This window comes from Lonchura striata, chromosome 13 (genome assembly GCF_050655825.1).
Source record: "Lonchura striata isolate lonStrDom1 chromosome 13, ASM5065582v1, whole genome shotgun sequence".
Lineage (NCBI taxonomy): Eukaryota > Metazoa > Chordata > Aves > Passeriformes > Estrildidae > Lonchura > Lonchura striata.
The window spans coordinates 3,447,456-3,470,976 of NC_140715.1; the positions used below are offsets into that span (position 1 = coordinate 3,447,456).

General features: G+C 56.1%; 1 protein-coding gene across 6 annotated transcripts in view; it reads right to left on the reverse strand.

The window, feature by feature from the left end:
• Positions 1-23,521, reverse strand: part of SIL1 (SIL1 nucleotide exchange factor) — a 167,310-nt gene that overhangs the window by 94,894 nt on the left and 48,895 nt on the right. For all 6 annotated transcript variants that reach the window (XM_077786721.2, XM_077786720.2, XM_077786719.2 and 3 more), the window contains one exon: positions 22,784-22,904. In XM_077786721.2, coding sequence (XP_077642847.2) covers positions 22,784-22,904 — 121 coding nt within the window. The remainder of the gene's footprint in view (positions 1-22,783; positions 22,905-23,521) is intronic.

A 23,521-nucleotide genomic window follows, 5' to 3' on the forward strand; every position in this document is an offset into this window, starting at 1 on the left:
TCAGCCCCTGCCCGGCCAGCTGCCCTCAGAGCCCCACACTGCCCAGGCATCCCCAGCACAGGGGGCTGTGGCTAATCCCACGCAATCCTGGCGAGAAATTCCCCACAGGAACTAAACCAAGGGTTCCAGGGCAAAGTCAGCACCCACTGACATTTAAAGCCCCTTTACAGAGGTGGCTGCAGGGCTGGGGTGATCTCCAGGACCTCTGGCAGTGCCCGGTGCGCAGCTGAGGCTGTGGGGCTGCTCCCAGCGGGACACAGCACCGGGCTCAGGCCAGCCCTCAGACCCCACAGCTGATGCCAAGGGAGAGGCTCAGAAAGCAACTTCACACCTCTTGCTGCAGATATTTCAAAGCACTAAATGCCATTCAGAGAAGCCACCGTGCCAATTTCCTTTCGGCGTCCAGGCATGAGAAGCCATGAAGGTGCCACTGAATGTGCACTCAGGGCACTCCCACTGCCATCCCAAAGGGATCACAAAGGACAGGGCTCTGCTGTCAGCGATGCTGAGCTCCTAACCCAGCAACCCAGTCTCAGCAAGAGGCAGTAATTGACTGCGCCATGGACACTGGCCACTCATAAAAGGCATCAATCGCACAGCCCACCCAACCCAAATTCTGCCATATCTATCTTTTCCCTCTTTTCTCTTCCCTGCTTTCACTTTCCCCATTTTCTCTGTCTGGGAGCTTGGCTTTTCTCTCTCCTGTCTGCAGGTTCAGCCACACGTGTAACCCTGCAGGAACAGCCTGAAATACCAGGAAGTGGTAGAGCATACTTTGTCAGGAACTGCAGTGACAGGACAAGGGGGAATGGGATCAAACTGCAAGAGTTGGAAGAGATTTGATGATGGGAAGAAGTTCTTTACTGTGAGGGTGCCTGTCCCTGTCACAGGGACAAGCGCAGAGAGGCTGTGCATGCCCCATCCCCAGGAACATCCAAGGCCAAGCTGGACAGGCTCCAGAGCAACCTGGTGTGGTGGCAGGTTGCTCAGGTTGAAACCAGATAATCCTTAGGGGCCCTTGCAAGCCAAACCATTCAAGGATTTGATCATTCCATGGTCCCCATCTCTCCATGTGGAGTGGCCCTGAAACTTCTGTGACATCACAGCTCCCAGAGTGTTCCAGGTGGAAGGTCCAGGACCTCGAAAGCAGCACAGCAGACACTTCACCTGCTGTCAGTGATCAGCGCTCACTCGCCCTTCGCTCTGCCTGTCTGTGCTGAGCTCTGGCTGCTGCCTGGGCTTTTCTTGCTGCCTGTTCTAAAGCCAATCCCAGCAGGATGTGCACTGCTGCCCCAGTGCAGGTACACTGCCAGGCCAGGGACGGGCACTCTGCTTGGGCAGGCTGCAGCCATGTGGGAATGGATGGTGTGGGACAGGAAGCCCACCAAGAGATTGTGCTGCCTCTTGCAGATTGCCATCGACACCGTGGAGGACATGGAAGTGGACACAGTGCTGGACAGGGAAGAAATGATGGACGTGGACATGGAAGAGACAGCTGAGGACATGGAAGTAGACGAGAAGGACACCATCGAGGACATGGAAGTGGATGAGGAGGATGAGGAAGAACCCATGGTCCTTGGCTGAAGATGGAGCCCCAGGAGCGGGAGAAGCCGATGCCTCCCATGCCCTGCCCACAGGCAGAGTGTGTCCCCTGACACCAGGCTGGGGCTGGGCTGGATGGCCCCGCTCGGGGACACGGTGCCCACAGGGGGCCCTGGATTGTGCTGGCACAAGCAGCACCCCTGGCCTGCCCTGCGCTTGCCTGGGGCCGTGCCAGCCCTGCCAGCCCTGCCAGCCCCTGGGCCCAGCTCCCAGCCCAGCTGGGCCCAGTGCTGGCACCAGAGTCCAGCACTGCTGCTGCTCCATTTCCTCCACGACTGGTGGAGATGATGGCCACAGTTGTGACCCCTTTGTAAATACGTTATGAAGAGCAGAGTTTTTCTGTAAATATGTTTAGAAGTTTGTTAGGCTATAGGATCCCATGTAAATATGTTTTGAAGATTGTTGCTGTTATAAGGATTGTTACAATAAAACATGTTTGTAAATCCAAGGTTTTGCCGATCTTTGGAGAAGAGACACTGTTAATTTTTGAAAGCTCACTTCTCTTTGCAATTCCTTTGAGCACAGGCAGCGTTTGCACAGTTGTGGTTTCCAGTTGTTCTGGGTTCCCGGGGCTGGAGGTGCCTGGGGGGGCTGGCACGGCCACCCCGGGGCTGGGGTCCCTGTGCACAGGGGCTCCCACTGACACCACTCCTGGCACTGGGCACTGCTGGGCTTCCTGGGCAGGGACAGGGCAGGGCCCCCAGGAGCAGAGCTGTCCCCAGCAGAGAGGGGGCTCTGACAGCACTGGCCCCTGCAGCAATGCCCCCAGGCAGGCAGGAACCCTTCAGCCACCCTCGCTGCTGCAGCCACGGGGACTCCTGGCCCGAGAGCCGGCATCGGGCCACAGGGATGCAAAATCCACCTTCCTGCTCTGAAGGCCATGGCAGCCTTGGCAACTGTGGCACCTGGATCTGGGGGGCTGCAGGGGCTGGTGTTTAAGGCTTGCAGCCTCCAAAGGCTCCGGGCTTTGCTCCCCAGCCTGCTTTGCACTGCCCTGGGCCCGGATTGCTCCAGAGACAAAAGCCAAGCCAGGGCATCCTCAGCCTTCCCCCACTGCTGCTGCTGCCAGCGGCCACTGGCCCCTGTCCCCTCCTCGGGGGCCAGCTGCAGGGGCAGGGCAGGCTGTGCTGGGCAGGGCCGGGGGGCTTTGGGCCCTGTGGCTGCTGCTGCTGGGGGCCAGGAGCCCAACAGGGCCCCGAGCTCAGCCCCTGCCCGGCCAGCTGCTCTCAGAGCCCCACACTGCCCAGGCATCCCCAGCACAGGGGGCTGTGGCTAATCCCACGCAATCCTGGCGAGAAATTCCCCACAGGAACTAAACCAAGGGTTCCAGGGCAAAGTCAGCACCCACTGACATTTAAAGCCCCTTTACAGAGGTGGCTGCAGGGCTGGGGTGATCTCCAGGACCTCTGGCAGTGCCCGGTGCGCAGCTGAGGCTGTGGGGCTGCTCCCAGCGGGACACAGCACCGGGCTCAGGCCAGCCCTCAGCCCTCACAGCTGATGCCAAGGGAGAGGCTCAGAAAGCAACTTCACACCTCTTGCTGCAGATATTTCAAAGCACTAAATGCCATTCAGAGAAGCCACCGTGCCAATTTCCTTTCGGCGTCCAGGCATGAGAAGCCATGAAGGTGCCACTGAATGTGCACTCAGGGCACTCCCACTGCCATCCCAAAGGGATCACAAAGGACAGGGCTCTGCTGTCAGCGATGCTGAGCTCCTAACCCAGCAACCCAGTCTCAGCAAGAGGCAGTAATTGACTGCGCCATGGACACTGGCCACTCATAAAAGGCATCAATCCCACAGCCCACCCAACCCAAATTCTGCCATATCTATCTTTTCCCTCTTTTCTCTTCCCTGCTTTCACTTTCCCCATTTTCTCTGTCTGGGAGCTTGGCTTTTCTCTCTCCTGTCTGCAGGTTCAGCCACACGTGTAACCCTGCAGGAACAGCCTGAAATACCCGGAAGTGGTAGAGCATACTTTGTCAGGAACTGCAGTGACAGGACAAGGGGGAATGGGATCAAACTGCAAGAGTTGGAAGAGATTTGATGATGGGAAGAAGTTCTTTACTGTGAGGGTGCCTGTCCCTGACACAGTGACCAGTGCAGAGAGGCTGTGCATGCCCCATCCCCAGGAACATCCAAGGCCAAGCTGGACAGGCTCCAGAGCAACCTGGTGTGGTGGCAGGTTGCTCAGGTTGAAACCAGATAATCCTTAGGGGCCCTTGCAAGCCAAACCATTCAAGGATTTGATCATTCCATGGTCCCCATCTCTCCATGTGGAGTGGCCCTGAAACTTCTGTGACATCACAGCTCCCAGAGTGTTCCAGGTGGAAGGTCCAGGACCTCGAAAGCAGCACAGCAGACACTTCACCTGCTGTCAGTGATCAGCGCTCACTCGCCCTTCGCTGTGCCTGTCTGTGCTGAGCTCTGGCTGCTGCCTGGGCTTTTCTTGCTGCCTGTTCTAAAGCCAATCCCAGCAGGATGTGCACTGCTGCCCCAGTGCAGGTACACTGCCAGGCCAGGGACGGGCACTCTGCTTGGGCAGGCTGCAGCCATGTGGGAATGGATGGTGTGGGACAGGAAGCCCACCAAGAGATTGTGCTGCCTCTTGCAGACTGCCATCGACACCGTGGAGGACATGGAAGTGGACACAGTGCTGGACAGAGAAGAAATGATGGAGGTGGACATAGAAGAGACGGCTGAGGACATGGACGTTGATGAGGAGGACAACATCGAGGAGATGGAAGTGGATGAGGAGGATGAGGAGGAGCCCATGGTACTTGGCTGAAGATGGAGCCCCAGGAGCAGGACAAGCAGATGCCTCCCATGCCCTGCCCACAGGCAGAGTGTGTCCCCTGACGCCAGGCTGGGGCTGGGCTGGATGGCCCCGCTCGGGGACACGGTGCCCACAGGGGGCCCTGGATTGTGGTGGCACAAGCGGCACCCCTGGCCTGCCCTGCGCTTGCCTGGGGCCGTGCCAGCCCTGCCAGCCCTGCCAGCCCCTGGGCCCAGCTCCCAGCCCAGCTGGGCCCAGTGCTGGCACCAGAGTCCAGCACTGCTGCTGCTCCATTTCCTCCACGAGTGGTGGACATGATGGCCACAGTTGTGACCCCTTTGTAAATATGTTCTCTGGAATAGAGCTTTTCTGTAAATACGTTTAGAAGTTTGTTAGGCTATAGGATCCCATGTAAATATGTTTTGAAGATTGTTGCTGTTATAAGGATTGTTACAATAAAACATGTTTGTAAATCCAAGGTTTTGCCGATCCTTGGAGAAGAGATACTGGTAATTTTCAAAAGCTCACTTCTCTTTGCAATTCCTTTGGGCACAGGCAGCGTTTGCACACTTGTGGTTTCCAGTTGTTCTGGGTTCCCGGGGCTGGAGGTGCCTGGGGGGGCTGGCACGGCCACCCCGGGGCTGGGGTCCCTGTGCACAGGGGCTCCCACTGACACCACTCCTGGCACTGGGCACTGCTGGGCTTCCTGGGCAGGGACAGGGCAGGGCCCCCAGGAGCAGAGCTGTCCCCAGCAGAGAGGGGGCTCTGACAGCACTGGCCCCTGCAGCAATGCCCCCAGGCAGGCAGGAACCCTTCAGCCACCCTCGCTGCTGCAGCCACGGGGACTCCTGGCCCGAGAGCCGGCATCGGGCCACAGGGATGCAAAATCCACCTTCCTGCTCTGAAGGCCATGGCAGCCTTGGCAACTGTGGCACCTGGATCTGGGGGGCTGCAGGGGCTGGTGTTTAAGGCTTGCAGCCTCCAAAGGCTCCGGGCTTTGCTCCCCAGCCTGCTTTGCACTGCCCTGGGCCCGGATTGCTCCAGAGACAAAAGCCAAGCCAGGGCATCCTCAGCCTGCCCCCACTGCTGCTGCTGCCAGCGGCCACTGGCCCCTGTCCCCTACTCGGGGGCCAGCTGCAGGGGCAGGGCAGGCTGTGCTGGGCAGGGCCGGGGGGCTTTGGGCCCTGTGGCTGCTGCTGCTGGGGGCCAGGAGCCCAACAGGGCCCCGAGCTCAGCCCCTGCCCGGCCAGCTGCCCTCAGAGCCCCACACTGCCCAGGCATCCCCAGCACAGGGGGCTGTGGCTAATCCCACGCAATCCTGGCGAGAAATTCCCCACAGGAACTAAACCAAGGGTTCCAGGGCAAAGTCAGCACCCGCTGACATTTAAAGCCCCTTTACAGAGGTGGCTGCAGGGCAGGGGTGATCTCCAGGACCTCTGGCAGTGCCCGGTGCGCAGCTGAGGCTGTGGGGCTGCTCCCAGCGGGACACAGCACCGGGCTCAGGCCAGCCCTCAGCCCCCACAGCTGATGCCAAGGGAGAGGCTCAGAAAGCAACTTCACACCTCTTGCTGCAGATATTTCAAAGCACTAAATGCCATTCAGAGAAGCCACCGTGCCAATTTCCTTTCGGCGTCCAGGCATGAGAAGCCATGAAGGTGCCACTGAATGTGCACTCAGGGCACTCCCACTGCCATCCCAAAGGGATCACCAAGGACAGGGCTCTGCTGTCAGCGCTGCTGAGCTCCTAACCCAGCAACCCAGTCTCAGCAAGAGGCAGTAATTGACTGCACCAGGGACACTGGCCACTCATAAAAGGCATCAATCCCACAGCCCACCCAACCCAAATTCTGCCATATCTATCTTTTCCCTCTTTTCTCTTCCCTGCTTTCACTTTCCCCATTTTCTCTGTCTGGGAGCTTGGCTTTTCTCTCTCCTGTCTGCAGGTTCAGCCGCACGTGTATCCCTGCAGGAACAGCCTGAAATACCAGGGAATGGGAGAGTGTCCTGGTTTGTAAGATAAGCTTGTATTCTATTTGCCATCTGTTGGAGGTTGAGCAGGTTTGTTTGAGGGAAGAGTAAGCTCCTGTGCACGGTTTGGGTGTAGTGAGGCAGAGATCTCTGAAGCTTGCTCTTGGGGAGAGAGGTTTATTCAAAGATTCAGGAATGCCCAAGCCTCGTGCTCTCAGGCATAGCACGTGGCTGGGCTAAGGAGGATGGGGGAGGGGAAGAGAGAAACGGAGGGTTTAGGAGAGGGGAAGCCCCAGGGAGGGAGGGAGTCCAAGAGAGGGAGGAAGTCCAAGAGGCCGCATGGCCGCTCAGAGCCTCCTTATCAGGGGCTCCCAGGTGGGCTGGGACAAGGCATGGGCCAATGGGGTTACAGACTCTGTTTTAGGGGCAAGTACAGAGGTGCGGGATGAACCACAATCTTTTGCAGGGTGGGATGGAACAGTCCATTTCACTCCAGGATTCATCCAAGGGTAGAAGTGACATCCGGCTAGCTAAAATAACAATCATATCTATCTATCCTCTGCAACATTTGTTATCTCTTCCAAGAACAATGGTTTGCTCCGAGGAGGTAATGGTTTGTTAATGGGCCATTGACTGACTCACTGCAGGCCTGGTAACGGTAACACCATCCCATTGTGAGATGCTCCACGCAGAGGGGGAAGACAAGCACTCTTTTATTGTATAAAGGGGTACCTTTTGGGGGACAGAGCAGCCCTCTCTTTGCGGGATTCCCAGAGAAGCAGCTCCTTCGGTAAGACTCCCGAGAGAAGCAGCTCCTTCGGTGGGATTCCCAGAGAAATGGCTGGAGCGCGGTGAGGTGGCGGCGGCGGAGCTCGGAGGCAGCCCCGGCGCAGAGGAAGACCGGCCCAACTGCTACCAGATCTTCAGAGAAAAACTAAACCCTTCTAAAGATCACCATTTCAGCTGCAATTCATCAGCCACTGCAAGACGAGCAGCTATCATTTCGACCGGACTGCTACCAACACCCCGAATCCTCAGGTTGTGGACTTTATCACTAGTTTTGTTTGTACCGATTGCATTTGCCTTTTTAAATTGTTATCTAGTTTTCTCCTAGTAAAGAATTTTTACTCCCATTCCCATATCTTTGCCTGAGAGCCTTTAAATTTAAAAATCCTAGTAATTCGGAGGGAGGGGGTTTACCTTCTCCATTGCACAGGAGGCTTTTGCCCTCCTTCACAGACCCCTGTCTTGTCAAACCAAGACAGATTTTGGCGCATCAACATGGGGCTCAAGGGCATTGAGAGGGAAAAAGGATTAACAGTTCTTAAGTAATTTGTTTTTTGTTTTGTGTAGAAACATCTTAAGCATCACCATGTGGTCTAATTTACCTTGGTTTGGGTGGCATGTGATCATAGCTATACTTTTCCCATTTGCAGACCCTTATCTAAAAATGGGTCCTATAACTAAGGCTACTGTGTCTATTATCAAGTTTGGCTTCTGGGTTAATTGGGTGAGGAATTCATGGATCTTTAATTTCCTCTGGAAGGCAGGTACATGGATTCATAGCTATCACACACTAACTGTATGTTTTTGGGGTTACTTTAACAACGGTACCTACTGCGAGGAAATAGCACCTGGGGAAACTTTCTCACAACCTTTTAACCATCTTTTTGGGTCTGCTCCACCAGTTCTCAAAGGGTTAAGATCCTCTCTAAGTGCTAATGATATCATACAATGGGTGGTGTTGCTGATAGGCCTGTTATATTTAGCACTCAGAGATAAGGGAAGATTAACCTGGATAACTACCCTCACACCTACACCAGAGGCTAGGCATGCTCCTGCAGAACCTGACACTGCCCCAGAGACTCGAGATGCTGCTGCTCCAGAGCCTGACCCTGTCCCACAGCCCACCTCAGAAATGAACCACCCAGATTGGGTGAGGGTTCTGGTTAAGGAGATACGAGAGATGCTGAAGGAGTGCATTTCCCCAGCTAGTGAGAAACCGGCCCTTTGCCTTGAGGAGGGACAGTCTAATAGTACAGCTGTGGAACCCACAAATGTTACAACTGTCCAGGTTCCAGCTGAACCACAAAGGCAGTCACAGCCAGCAGCAGTTGCCCCGGTAGAAACAAGGAAGTCTAAGATGAAAGCAGAGCACCCTGCAGATAGGGACAGGAATGGAGGAACCTCACAACCCACAGGGGACCCAGAGATTGCTATCATCACCAAGTCCCTGACGTACAAAAGTCTTCGTAATCTGCAGAAAGTCATTGTGCGACAAGGGCGTGAGGCTGATACTACTTGGTTACTCCGGGTTTGGGATCTTATGGGTACAGGCGTGCAGCTGGACGGTGGTGAGGCAAGGAACTTGGGACCCTTGACCCAGGACTCGGGTATAAATCAGATTTTTGTAAGGGAACCAGGGTCCCTTTCTCTCTGGGAGCGGCTCTTAATGAGTGTTAGGGAGAGGTTTGTCCACAGGGAGAGAATGCAGGAGCACCATCATAGAATGCACTGGAAGACCCTCGAGGAAGGGATCCAACAGCTGAGGGAAGTGGCAGTATTGGAGGTACTCTTTGGGAGGGATGGACGACACAATAATGACCCCGACAAGGTCAGGTGTACGGGACAAATGCTGTGGAGTCTAGCAAATCTTGGGCCATCTCAATACACCACCTTCATTGCAACAATCAATGCTGACACTCACCGGGAGACAGTGGGTTCTGTTGCCAACAAACTTAGGAATTATGAGAGTATGATTAATGGCCCAATGCAGGCTCATATCTCAGCTGTGATTAAGGAGTTTAAAGAGGAGATGAGGGAGGAGCTGAGGAAGGTTAATGCAGCACCCGTGAGAGTCACAGGCCCCAGAATCAGCGCCCAACAATCCCCAGCTAGAGAGAGAGGGTACACCCCAAGGGCTAATCTGTGGTTCTTCCTGCGTGACCATGGGGAAGACATGGGGAGGTGGGATGGGAAACCCACTTCTGTCCTGGCAGCACGGGTCCGTCAACTCAAGGAGGGAAACTCTAACCGGGGGAGTTCCACCAAAGTAAAGGTAGCCTTAACCTCCCGTGACCAAGCTTGTGGGTACGATCTGTCAGACCCCCTTGAAGGGACCTCTGGTATGTATGCCCAGGAAAGGAATAATAATCAGTGTTAGAGGGGCCCTGTCTCTAGCCAGGGAGAGGCACGGGAAAACCGGATCTTCTGGACAGTGTGGATCCGATGGCCTGGCACATCAGAGCCACAAAGATATGATGCTTTAGTTGATACTGGTGCACAGTGTACTCTGATACCATCGGGACATGCGGGGGCAGAGCCTGTTTTCATTGCTGGTGTGACAGGGGGATCACAACAATTGACTCTGGTGGAAGCCGAGGTGAGCCTGACTGGGAAGGAGTGGAAGAAACATCCTATAGTGACTGGCCCAGATGCTCCGTGTATCCTAGGCATAGACTTCCTCCGGAACGGCTATTACAAAGACCCAAAGGGACTCAGGTGGGCTTTTGGAATAGCCGCTGTAGAGGCAGAAGACATTAAGCAATTGAACGCCTTGCCTGGACTGTCAGAAAACCCCTCTGCAGTAGGACTCCTAAGGGTGGAAGAACAACGAGTGCCAATTGCGACCTCGACAGTGCACCGCCGGCAGTATCGGACGGATCGAGATGCCGTGATCCCCATCCACAGAATGATTCGGGAGCTGGAGAGCCAAGGGGTGGTCAGCAAAACCCACTCACCCTTCAGCAGCCCCATCTGGCCTGTGCGCAAATCTGACAAAGAATGGAGATTGACTGTGGACTATCGTGGCTTAAATGAAGTGACTCCACCGCTGAGCGCTGCTGTACCGGATATGCTGGAACTCCAGTATGAGCTGGAGTCAAAGGCAGCAAAGTGATATGCCACCATTGATATTGCTAATGCGTTTTTCTCCATTCCTCTGGCAGCAGAATGCAGGCCTCAGTTTGCTTTCACCTGGAGGGGCGTGCAGTACACCTGGAACCGACTGCCCCAGGGGTGGAAACACAGCCCCACCATCTGCCATGGACTGATCCAGACTGCACTAGAAAAGGGTGAGGCTCCAGAACACCTGCAATACATTGATGACATCATTGTGTGGGGGAGCACAGCGGCAGAAGTGTTTGAGAAAGGTGAGAGGATCATCCAGATACTACTAGAAGCTGGCTTCGCCATCAAGAAGAGCAACGTCAAGGGACCTGCCCGAGAGATCCTGTTCCTGGGAGTGAAATGGCAAGACGGACGGTGCCAGATTCCCACTGAGGTCATCAACAAGATCACAGCTATGTCCCCACCAACCAGCAAAAAGGAAACACAAGCTTTCCTGGGTGCCATAGGTTTCTGGAGAATGCACATTCCCGAGTATAGCCAGATTGTGAGCCCTCTTTATCTGGTTACCCGAAAGAAGAATGATTTCCACTGGGGCCCTGAGCAGCAACAAGCCTTCACCCAGATCAAGCAGGAGATCGCTCACGCTGTAGCCCTTGGCCCAGTCAGGACGGGACCAGAGGTCAAGAATGTGCTCTACTCTGCAGCTGGGAACCATGGCTTGTCCTGGAGCCTTTGGCAGAAAGTGCCTGGGGAGACTCGAGGCCGACCACTGGGATTCTGGAGCCGAAGTTACAGAGGGTCTGAAGCCAACTACACTCCCACAGAGAAGGAAATCTTGGCTGCCTTTGAAGGAGTTCAAGCCGCCTCGGAGGTAATTGGCACAGAAGCACAACTCCTCCTGGCACCTCGACTACTGGTGCTGGGGTGGATGTTTAAAGGAAAGGTTCCCTCTACGCACCATGCCACTGACGCCACATGGAGCAAATGGATTGCCCTCATCACTCAACGCGCCCGTATTGGAAACCTGAATCGCCCTGGGATTTTGGAGATAATTACGAACTGGCCAGAAGGTGAAAACTTTGGTCTCGCTGATGATGAGGAGCAGGTACAAGTGACAAGGGCTGAAGAAGCTCCACCATACAACCAACTACCAGCAGAGGTGACCTGCTACGCTCTTTTCACTGACGGCTCCTGTCGCATTGTAGGGATGAACCGGAAGTGGAAAGCAGCCGTATGGAGCCCCACACGCCAAGTTGCACAAGCTACCGAAGGAGAAGGTGGTTCAAGCCAACTCGCTGAACTCAAGGCCGTTCAGCTGGCTCTGGACATTGCTGAAAGGGAGAAGTGGCCAAAGCTCTACCTTTATACTGATTCGTGGATGGTAGCCAATGCTCTGTGGGGCTGGCTGGGAAGGTGGAGCAAGGCCAACTGGCAACGTGTAGGAAAGCCAATCTGGGCTGCTGATATATGGAAAGACATTGCCTCTCGAGTGGAAAAGCTAATGGTGAAAGTCCGTCATGTAGATGCCCATGTCCCCAAAAGTTGGGCTAATGAGGAGCACCAAAACAACGAGCAGGTAGATCAGGCAGCAAAAATAGAGGTGTCAAAGATAGACTTAGATTGGCACCATAAGCGAGAGTTGTTCCTGGCTCAATGGGCTCCTGATGCCTCAGGTCATCAGGGCAGAGATGCCACCTACAAGTGGGCACGAGACCGAGGGGTGGATCTAACCATGGACAGTGTTTCCCAGGTTATCCATGACTGTGAGACGTGTGCTGCCATCAAACAGGCCAAGAGAGTGAAAACCCTTTGGTATGGTGGGCGGTGGTCCAAGTACAAGTATGGGGAGGCCTGGCAGATTGACTACATCACACTGCCCCAGACACGCCAAGGCAAGCGCTACGTGCTGACCATGGTAGAAGCCACCATTGGATGGCTGGAGACTTTCCCTGTACCTCATGCCACTGCCCGGAACACCATCTTAGGCTTGGAAAAGCAAGTCCTGTGGAGACACGGCACACCTGAGAGAATTGAGTCTGACAACGGCACCCATTTCAAGAACAGCCTTATCAACACCTGGGCCAGAGAACATGGTATCGAATGGATATATCATATTCCCTATCATGCTCCAGCTGCCGGTAAAGTTGAACGGTGCAACAGACTCCTTAAGACGACCCTAAAGGCACTTGGTGGGGGAACATTTAGAAACTGGGAAATTAACCTGGCAAAAGCAACCTGGCTGATCAACACCCGAGGGTCTGTCAATCGAGCTGGCCCTGCCCAGTCAGAACCCTTACACACAGTAGATGGAGATAAGGTCCCTGTAGTACATATGAAAGGTATTTTAGGGAAAACTGTTTGGATTAATCCCACCTCAGGCAAAGACCAACCCATTTGTGGGATTGTCTTTGCTCAAGGACCTGGTTACACTTGGTGGGTAATGCAGAAAGATGGGGAGACATGCTGTGTACCACAGGGAAACTTGGTCTTAAGTGAGAACTGGGTGTAAGATTTCATTGTGTGCGGATGTGATAATGTGGTGGTTTGTAAGATAAGCTTGTATTCTATTTGCCATCTGTTGGAGGTTGGGCAGGTTTGTTATCTCTACCAAGAACAATGGTTTGCTCCGAAGAGGTAATGGTTTGTTAATGGGCCATTGACTGACTCACTTCAGGGCTGGGAACATAAAACCATCCCATTGTGAGATGCCCCACCCAGAGGGGGAAGACAAGCACTCTTTTATTGTATAAAGTGGTACCTTTTGGGGGACAGAGCAGCCCTCTCTTTGCGGGATTCCCAGAGAAGCAGCTCCTTCGGTGGGATTCCCAGAGAAGCGGCCGGAATGCGGTGAGGCGGCGGCGGTGGAGCTCGGAGGCGGCCCCGGCGTAGAGGAAGACCGGACCAACAGCCACCAGATCTTCAGAGAAAACTATACCTTTCTAAAGATCACCACTGCAGCTGCAATTCATCAGCCACTGCAAGAGGAGCAGCTATCATTTCGACCGGACTGCTACCAACACCCCGAATCCTCAGGTTGTGGACTTTATAACTAGTTTTGTGTGTACCGATTGCATTTGCCTTTTTCTAAATTGTTATCCAGTTTTCTCCAAGTAAAGAATTGTTACTCCCATCCCCATATCTTTGCCTGAGAGCCTTTTAATTTAAAAATCCTAGTAATTAGGAAGGAGGGGGTTTACCTTCTCCATTGCACAGACTCCTGCCTTGTCAAACCAAGACAATTGGGAACTGTGGCACCTGGATCTGGGGGGCTGCAGGGGCTGGTGTTTAAGGCTTGCAGCCTCCAAAGGCTCCGGGCTTTGCTCCCCAGCCTGCTTTGCACTGCCCTGGGCCCGGATTGCTCCAGAGACAAAAGCCAAGCCAGGGCATCCTCAGCCTGCCCCCACTGCTGCTGCTGCCAGCGGCCACTGGCCCCTGTCCCCTACTCGGGGGCCAGCTGCAGGGGCAGGGCAGGCTGTGCTGGGCAGGGCCGGGGGGCTTTGGGCCCTGTGGCTGCTGCTGCTGGGGGCCAGGAGCCCAACAGGGCCCCGAGCTCAGCCCCTGCCCGGCCAGCTGCCCTCAGAGCCCCACACTGCCCAGGCATCCCCAGCACAGGGAGCTGTGGCTAAACCCACGCAATCCTGGTGAGAAATTCCCCACAGGAACTAAACCAAGGGTTCCAGGGCAAAGTCAGCACCCACTGACATTTAAAGCCTCTTTACAGAGGTGGCTGCAGGGCAGGGGTGATCTCCAGGACCTCTGGCAGTGCCCGGTGCGCAGCTGAGACTGTGGGGCTGCTCCCAGCGGGACACAGCACCGGGCTCAGGCCAGCCCTCAGCCCCCACAGCTGATGCCAAGGGAGAGGCTCAGAAAGCAACTTCACACCTCTTGCTGCAGATATTTCAAAGCACTAAATGCCATTCAGAGAAGCCAACGTGCCAATTTCCTTTCGGCGTCCAGGCATGAGAAGCCATGAAGGTGCCACTGAATGTGCACTCAGGGCACTCCCACTGCCATCCCAAAGGGATCACCAAGGACAGGGCTCTGCTGTCAGCGCTGCTGAGCTCCTAACCAAGCAACCCAGTCTCAGCAAGAGGCAGTAATTGACTGCACCAGGGACACTGGCCACTCATAAAAGGCATCAATCGCACAGCCCACCCAACCCAAATTCTGCCATATCTATCTTTTCCCTCTTTTCTCTTCCCTGCTTTCACTTTCCCCATTTTCTCTGTCTGGGAGCTTGGCTTTTCTCTCTCCTGTCTGCAAGTTCAGCCGCACGTGTAACTCTGCAGGAACAGCCTGAAATACCGGGAAGTGGTAGAGCATACTTTGTCAGGAACAAACTGCAGTGACAGGACAAGGGGGAATGGGATCAAACTGCAAGAGTTGGAAGAGATTTGATGATGGGAAGAAGTTCTTTACTGCGAGGGTGCCTGTCCCTGACACAGGGACCAGTGCAGAGAGGCTGTGCATGCCCCATCCCCAGGAACATCCAAGGCCAGGCTGGACAGGCTCCAGAGCAACCTGGTGTGGTGGCAGGTTGCTCAGGTTGAAACCAGATAATCCTTAGGGGCCCTTGCAAGCCAAACCATTCAAGGATTTGATCATTCCATGGTCCCCATCTCCCCATGTGGAGTGGCCCTGAAACTTCTGTGACATCACAGCTCCCAGAGTGTTCCAGGTGGAAGGTCCAGGACCTCGAAAGCAGCACAGCAGACACTTCACCTGCTGTCAGTGATCAGCGCTCACTCGCCCTTCGCTCTGCCTGTCTGTGCTGAGCTCTGGCTGCTGCCTGGGCTTTTCTTGCTGCCTGTTCTAAAGCCAATCCCAGCAGGATGTGCACTGCTGCCCCAGTGCAGGTACACTGCCAGGCCAGGGACGGGCACCCTGCTTGGGCAGGCTGCAGCCATGTGGGAATGGATGGTGTGGGACAGGAAGCCCACCAAGAGATTGTGCTGCCCCTTGCAGACTGCCATCGACACTGTGGAGGACATGGAAGTGGACACAGTGCTGGACAGGGAAGAAATGATGGACGTGGACATGGAAGAGACAGCTGAGGACATGGAAGTAGACGAGAAGGACACCATCGAGGACATGGAAGTGGATGAGGAGGATGAGGAGGAGCCCATGGTCCTTGGCTGAAGATGGAGCCCCAGGAGCAGGACAAGCCGATGCCTCCCATGCCCTGCCCACAGGCAGAGTGTGTCCCCTGACACCAGGCTGGGGCTGGGCTGGATGGCCCCGCTCGGGGACACGGTGCCCACAGGGGGCCCTGGATTGTGGAGGCACAAGCAGCACCCCTGGCCTGCCCTGCGCTTGCCTGGGGCCGTGCCAGCCCTGCCAGCCCTGCCAGCCCCTGGGCCCAGCTCCCAGCCCAGCTGGGCCCAGTGCTGGCACCAGAGTCCAGCACTGCTGCTGCTCCATTTCCTCCACGAGTGGTGGACATGATGGCCACAGTTGTGACCCCTTTGTAAATACGTTATGAAGAGCAGAGTTTTTCTGTAAATATGTTTAGAAGTTTGTTAGGCTATAGGATCCCATGTAAATATGTTTTGAAGATTGTTGCTGTTATAAGGATTGTTACAATAAAACATGTTTGTAAATCCAAGGTTTTGCCGATCTTTGGAGAAGAGACACTGTTAATTTTTGAAAGCTCACTTCTCTTTGCAATCCCTTTGGGCACAGGCAGTGTTTGCACAGTTGTGATTTCCAGTTTTCTGGGTTCCCGGGGCTGGAGGTGCCTGGGGGGGCTGGCACGGCCACCCCGGGGCTGGGGTCCCTGTGCACAGGGGCTCCCACTGACACCACTCCTGGCACTGGGCACTGCTGGGCTTCCTGGGCAGGGACAGGGCAGGGCCCCCAGGAGCAGAGCTGTCCCCAGCAGAGAGGGGGCTCTGACAGCACTGGCCCCTGCAGCAATGCCCCCAGGCAGGCAGGAACCCTTCAGCCACCCTCGCTGCTGCAGCCACAGGGACTCCTGGCCCGAGAGCCGGCATCGGGCCACAGGGATGCAAAATCCACCTTCCTGCTCTGAAGGCCATGGCAGCCTTGGCAACTGTGGCACCTGGATCTGGGGGGCTGCAGGGGCTGGTGTTTAAGGCTTGCAGCCTCCAAAGGCTCCGGGCTTTGCTCTCCAGCCTGCTTTGCACTGCCCTGGGCCCGGATTGCTCCAGAGACAAAAGCCAAGCCAGGGCATCCTCAGCCTGCCCCCACTGCTGCTGCTGCCAGCGGCCACTGGCCCCTGTCCCCTACTCGGGGGCCAGCTGCAAGGGCAGGGCAGGCTGTGCTGGGCAGGGCCGGGGGGCTTTGGGCCCTGGGGCTGCTGCTGCTGGGGGCCAGGAGCCCAACAGGGCCCCGAGCTCAGCCCCTGCCCGGCCAGCTGCCCTCAGAGCCCCACACTGCCCAGGCATCCCCAGCACAGGGGGCTGTGGCTAATCCCACGCAATCCTGGCGAGAAATTCCCCACAGGAACTAAACCAAGGGTTCCAGGGCAAAGTCAGCACCCGCTGACATTTAAAGCCCCTTTACAGAGGTGGCTGCAGGGCAGGGGTGATCTCCAGGACCTCTGGCAGTGCCCGGTGCGCAGCTGAGGCTGTGGGGCTGCTCCCAGCGGGACACAGCACCGGGCTCAGGCCAGCCCTCAGCCCTCACAGCTGATGCCAAGGGAGAGGCTCAGAAAGCAACTTCACACCTCTTGCTGCAGATATTTCAAAGCACTAAATGCCATTCAGAGAAGCCACCGTGCCAATTTCCTTTCGGCGTCCAGGCATGAGAAGCCATGAAGGTGCCACTGAATGTGCACTCAGGGCACTCCCACTGCCATCCCAAAGGGATCACAAAGGACAGGGCTCTGCTGTCAGCGCTGCTGAGCTCCTAACCCAGCACCTCAGTCTAAGCAAGAGGCAGTAATTGACTGCACCAGGGACACTGGCCACTCATAAAAGGCATCAATCGCACAGCCCTCCCAACAGAAATTCAGCCATATATACCTTTTCCCTCTTTTCCCTGCTGTCACTTTCCCCATTTTCTCTGTCTGGGAGCTTGGCTTTTCTCTCTCCTGTCTGCAGGTTCAGCCACACGTGTAACCCTGCAGGAACAGCCTGAAATACCGGGAAGTGGTAGAGCATACTTTGTCAGGAACTGCAGTGACAGGACAAGGGGGAATGGGATCAAACTGCAAGAGTTGGAAGAGATTTGATGATGGGAAGAAGTTCTTTACTGCGAGGGTGCCTGTCCCTGACACAGGGACCAGAGCAGAGAGGCTGTGCATGCCCCATCCCCAGGAACATCCAAGGCCAGGCTGGACAGGCTCCAGAGCAACCTGGTGTGGTGGCAGGTCGCTCAGGTTGAAACCAGATAATCCTTAGGGGCCCTTGCAAGCCAAACCATTCAAGGATTTGATCATTCCATGGTCCCCATCTCTCCATGTGGAATGGCCCTGAAACTTCTGTGACATCACAGCTCCCAGAGTGTTCCAGGTGGAAGGTCCAGGACCTCGAAAGCAGCACAGCAGCCACTTCACCTGCTGTCAGTGATCAGCGCTCACTCGCCCTTCGCTCTGCCTGTCTGTGCTGAGCTCTGGCTGCTGGCTGGGCTTTTCCTGCCGCCTGTTCTAAAGCCAATCCCAGCAGGATGTGCACTGCTGCCCCAGCTCAGGTACACTGCCAGGCCAGGGATGGGCACTCTGCTTGGGCAGGCTGCAGCCATGTGGGAATGGATGGTGTGGGACAGGAAGCCCACCAAGAGATTGTGCTGCCTCTTGCAGATTGCCATCGACACCGTGGAGGACATGGAAGTGGACACAGTGCTGGACAGGGAAGAAATGATGGACGTGGACATGGAAGAGACAGCTGAGGACATGGAAGTAGACGAGAAGGACACCATCGAGGACATGGAAGTGGATGAGGAGGATGAGGAGGAACCCATGGTCCTTGGCTGAAGATGGAGCCCCAGGAGCGGGAGAAGCCGATGCCTCCCATGCCCTGCCCACAGGCAGAGTGTGTCCCCTGACACCAGGCTGGGGCTGGGCTGGATGGCCCCGCTCGGGGACACGGTGCCCACAGGGGGCCCTGGATTGTGCTGGCACAAGCAGCACCCCTGGCCTGCCCTGCGCTTGCCTGGGGCCGTGCCAGCCCTGCCAGCCCTGCCAGCCCCTGGGCCCAGCTCCCAGCCCAGCTGGGCCCAGTGCTGGCACCAGAGTCCAGCACTGCTGCTGCTCCATTTCCTCCACGAGTGGTGGAGATGATGGCCACAGTTGTGACCCCTTTGTAAATACGTTATGAAGAGCAGAGTTTTTCTGTAAATATGTTTAGAAGTTTGTTAGGCTATAGGATCGCATGTAAATATGTTTTGAAGATTGTTGCTGTTATAAGGATTGTTACAATAAAACATGTTTGTAAATCCAAGGGTTTGCCGATCTTTGGAGAAGAGATACTGTTAATTTTCAAAAGCTCACTTCTCTTTGCAATTCCTTTGGGCACAGGCAGCGTTTGCACAGTTGTGGTTTCCAGTTGTTCTGGGTTCCCGGGGCTGGAGGTGCCTGGGGGGGCTGGCACGGCCACCCCGGTGCTGGGGTCCCTGTGCACAGGGGCTCCCACTGACACCACTCCTGGCACTGGGCACTGCTGGGCTTCCTGGGCAGGGACAGGGCAGGGCCCCCAGGAGCAGAGCTGTCCCCAGCAGAGAGGGGGCTCTGACAGCACTGGCCCCTGCAGCAATGCCCCCAGGCAGGCAGGAACCCTTCAGCCACCCTCGCTGCTGCAGCCACGGGGACTCCTGGCCCGAGAGCCGGCATCGGGCCACAGGGATGCAAAATCCACCTTCGTGCTCTGAAGGCCATGGCAGCCTTGGGAACTGTGGCACCTGGATCTGGGGGGCTGCAGGGGCTGGTGTTTAAGGCTTGCAGCCTCCAAAGGCTCCGGGCTTTGCTCCCCAGCCTGCTTTGCACTGCCCTGGGCCCGGATTGCTCCAGAGACAAAAGCCAAGCCAGGGCATCCTCAGCCTGCCCCCACTGCTGCTGCTGCCAGCGGCCACTGGCCCCTGTCCCCTACTCGGGGGCCAGCTGCAGGGGCAGGGCAGGCTGTGCTGGGCAGGGCCGGGGGGCTTTGGGCCCTGGGGCTGCTGCTGCTGGGGGCCAGGAGCCCAACAGGGCCCCGAGCTCAGCCCCTGCCCGGCCAGCTGCCCTCAGAGCCCCACACTGCCCAGGCATCCCCAGCTCAGGGGGCTGTGGCTAATCCCACGCAATCCTGGCGAGAAATTCCCCACAGGAACTAAACCAAGGGTTCCAGGGCAAAGTCAGCACCCGCTGACATTTAAAGCCCCTTTACAGAGGTGGCTGCAGGGCTGGGGTGATCTCCAGGACCTCTGGCAGTGCCCGGTGCGCAGCTGAGGCTGTGGGGCTGCTCTCAGCGGGACACAGCACCGGGCTCAGGCCAGCCCTCAGCCCTCACAGCTGATGCCAAGGGAGAGGCTCAGAAAGCAACTTCACACCTCTTGCTGCAGATATTTCAAAGCACTAAATGCCATTCAGAGAAGCCACGGTGCCAATTTCCTTTCGGCGTCCAGGCATGAGAAGCCATGAAGGTGCCACTGAATGTGCACTCAGGGCACTTCCACTGCCATCTCAAAGGGATCACAAAGGACAGGGCTCTGCTGTCAGCGCTGCTGAGCTCCTAACCCAGCAACCCAGTCTCAGCAAGAGGCAGTAATTGACTGCGCCATGGACACTGGCCACTCATAAAAGGCATCAATCCCACAGCCCACCCATCCCAAATTCTGCCATGTCTATCTTTTCCCTCTTTTCTCTTCCCTGCTTTCACTTTCCCCATTTTCTCTGTCTGGGAGCTTGGCTTTTCTCTCTCCTGTCTGCAAGTTCAGCCGCACGTGTAACTCTGCAGGAACAGCCTGAAATACCGGGAAGTGGTAGAGCATACTTTGTCAGGAACAAACTGCAGTGACAGGACAAGGGGGAATGGGATCAAACTGCAAGAGTTGGAAGAGATTTGATGATGGGAAGAAGTTCTTTACTGCGAGGGTGCCTGTCCCTGACACAGGGACCAGTGCAGAGAGGCTGTGCATGCCCCATCCCCAGGAACATCCAAGGCCAGGCTGGACAGGCTCCAGAGCAACCTGGAGTGGTGGCAGGTTGCTCAGGTTGAAACCAGATAATCCTTAGGGTCCCTTGCAAGCCAAACTATTCAAGGATTTGATCATTCGGTGGTCCCCATCTCCCCATGTGGAATGGCCCTGAAACTTCTGTGACATCACAGCTCCCAGAGTGTTCCAGGTGGAAGGTCCAGAACCTGGAATGCAGCACAGCAGACACTTAACCTGCTGCCAACAGTCAGAGCCCACTCGCCCTTCGCTCTGCCCGTCGGTGCTGAGCTCTGGCTGCTGCCTGGGCTTTTCCTGCCGCCTGCTCTAAAGCCAATCCCAGCAGGATGTGCACTGCTGCCCCAGTGCAGGTACACTGCCAGGCCAGGGACGGGCACCCTGCTTGGGCAGGCTGCAGCCATGTGGGAATGGCTGGTGTGGGACAGGAAGCCCACCAAGAGATTGTGCTGCCTCTTGCAGATTGCCATCGACACCGTGGAGGAGATGGAAGTGGACACAGTGCTGGACAGAGAAGAAATGATGGAGGTGGACACAGAAGAGATGGCTGAGGACATGGAAGTTGATGAGGAGGACAACATCGAGGAGATGGAAGTGGATGAGGAGGATGAGGAGGAGCCCATGGTCCTTGGCTGAAGATGGAGCCCCAGGAGCAGGACAAACAAATGCCTCCCATGCCCTGCCCACAGGCAGAGTGTGTCCCCTGACGCCAGGCTGGGGCTGGGCTGGATGGCCCCGCTCGGGGACACGGTGCCCACAGGGGGCCCTGGATTGTGCAGGCACAAGCAGCACCCCTGGCCTGCCCTGCGCTTGCCTGGGGCCGTGCCAGCCCTGCCAGCCCTGCCAGCCCCTGGGCCCAGCTCCCAGCCCAGCTGGGCCCAGTGCTGGCACCAGAGTCCAGCACTGCTGCTGCTCCATTTCCTCCACGAGTGGTGGACATGAGGGCCACAGTTGTGACCCCTTTGTAAATATGTTCTCTGGAATAGAGCTTTTCTGTAAATACGTTTTCAAGTTTGTTAGGCTATAGGATCCCATGTAAATATGTTTTGAAGATTGTTGCTGTTATAAAGATTGTTACAATAAAACATGTTTGTAAATCCAAGGTTTTGCCGATCTTTGGAGAAGAGATCCTGTTAATTTTCAAAAGCTCACTTCTCTTTGCAATCCCTTTGGGCACAGGCAGCGTTTGCACAGTTGTGGTTTCCAGTTGTTCTGGGTTCCCGGGGCTGGAGGTGCCTGGGGGGGCTGGCACGGCCACCCCGGGGCTGGGGTGCCTGTGCACAGGGGCTCCCACTGACACCACTCCTGGCACTGGGCACTGCTGGGCTTCCTGGGCAGGGACAGGGCAGGGCCCCCAGGAGCAGAGCTGTCCCCAGCAGAGAGGGGGCTCTGACAGCACTGGCCCCTGCAGCAATGCCCCCAGGCAGGCAGGAACCCTTCAGCCACCCTCGCTGCTGCAGCCACGGGGACTCCTGGCCCGAGAGCCGGCATCGGGCCACAGGGATGCAAAATCCACCTTCGTGCTCTGAAGGTCATGGCAGCCTTGGGAACTGTGGCACCTGGATCTGGGGGGCTGCAGGGGCTGGTGTTTAAGGCTTGCAGCCTCCAAAGGCTCCGGGCTTTGCTCCCCAGCCTGCTTTGCACTGCCCTGGGCCCGGATTGCTCCAGAGACAAAAGCCAAGCCAGGGCATCCTCAGCCTGCCCCCACTGCTGCTGCTGCCAGCGGCCACTGGCCCCTGTCCCCTACTCGGGGGCCAGCTGCAGGGGCAGGGCAGGCTGTGCTGGGCAGGGCCGGGGGGCTTTGGGCCCTGGGGCTGCTGCTGCTGGGGGCCAGGAGCCCAACAGGGCCCCGAGCTCAGCCCCTGCCCGGCCAGCTGCCCTCAGAGCCCCACACTGCCCAGGCATCCCCAGCACAGGGGGCTGTGGCTAATCCCACGCAATCCTGGCGAGAAATTCCCCACAGGAACTAAACCAAGGGTTCCAGGGCAAAGTCAGCACCCGCTGACATTTAAAGCCCCTTTTCAAAGGTGGCTGCAGGGCTGGGGTGATCTCCAGGACCTCTGGCAGTGCCCGGTGCGCAGCTGAGGCTGTGGGGCTGCTCCCAGCGGGACACAGCACCGGGCTCAGGCCAGCCCTCAGCCCCCACAGCTGATGCCAAGGGAGAGGCTCAGAAAGCAACTTCACACCTCTTGCTGCAGATATTTCAAAGCACGAAATGCCATTCAGAGAAGCCACCGTGCCAATTTCCTTTCGGCGTCCAGGCATGAGAAGCCATGAAGGTGCCACTGAATGTGCACTCAGGGCACTCCCACTGCCATCCCAAAGGGATCACAAAGGACAGGGCTCTGCTGTCAGCGCTGCTGAGCTCCTAACCCAGCAACCCAGTCTCAGCAAGAGGCAGTAATTGACTGCACCAGGGACACTGGCCACTCATAAAAGGCATCAATCCCACAGCCCACCCAACCCAAAGCTTTGCATGTCTACCTTTTCGTTCTTCTCTCTTCTCTCGTGTCACTTTCCCCATTTTCTCTGTCTGGGAGCTTGGCTTCTCTCTCTCCTGTCTGCAGGTTCAGCCGCACGTGTGACCCTGCAGGAACAGCCTGACCTACAAACAAAGGTCACGTTATTTCAGAGGGCTGCATTGCTCCAGCTTTGGGGACAACTGGGAGCTGAAGAAACATGCTCCTCCCTGGGGGAAGGGGGAAAACTTTCATCCCACACATTGAGGAGTGGGCTATTCTCTACTGATGCCGTTTCCATCCTGAAACACCCCTAAGGTGTTGCTTTTCCTTCCCCAGAAATGCCACCGGAGCCACCAAAGCTGTCCCTCTGCTGCCAGGCTGGCTCTGATCCACAGTACCGGTGGAACCCTGAGCCAAGCAGACACTGGTTCCTTCCTCTCTTCTTGCCCAGGTCCTAGGAGAGCACTAAAACTCCACACCCGGAGTGGATTTGTAGGCTTCATGGAGAAAGGGGAATTATTACTGATTGGGGCAGACAGAATAAAATGAAGCTGCCAGAGGGAAATCAAAGCATCCCGCAGAGTACAGCCAGGTACGCTGCACATCAAGGCTGTGCTGGTGTGGAAATACTTTATTAAAAGGAATTTATGATCACTACTATCTGCCAACAAAAATATACAGAATACATTAAGCTTCAGATTTAAATTCAGAAAAGATTGGAAATTCAGAGTGGTTTTCACCAGTTCACCACAAACACATC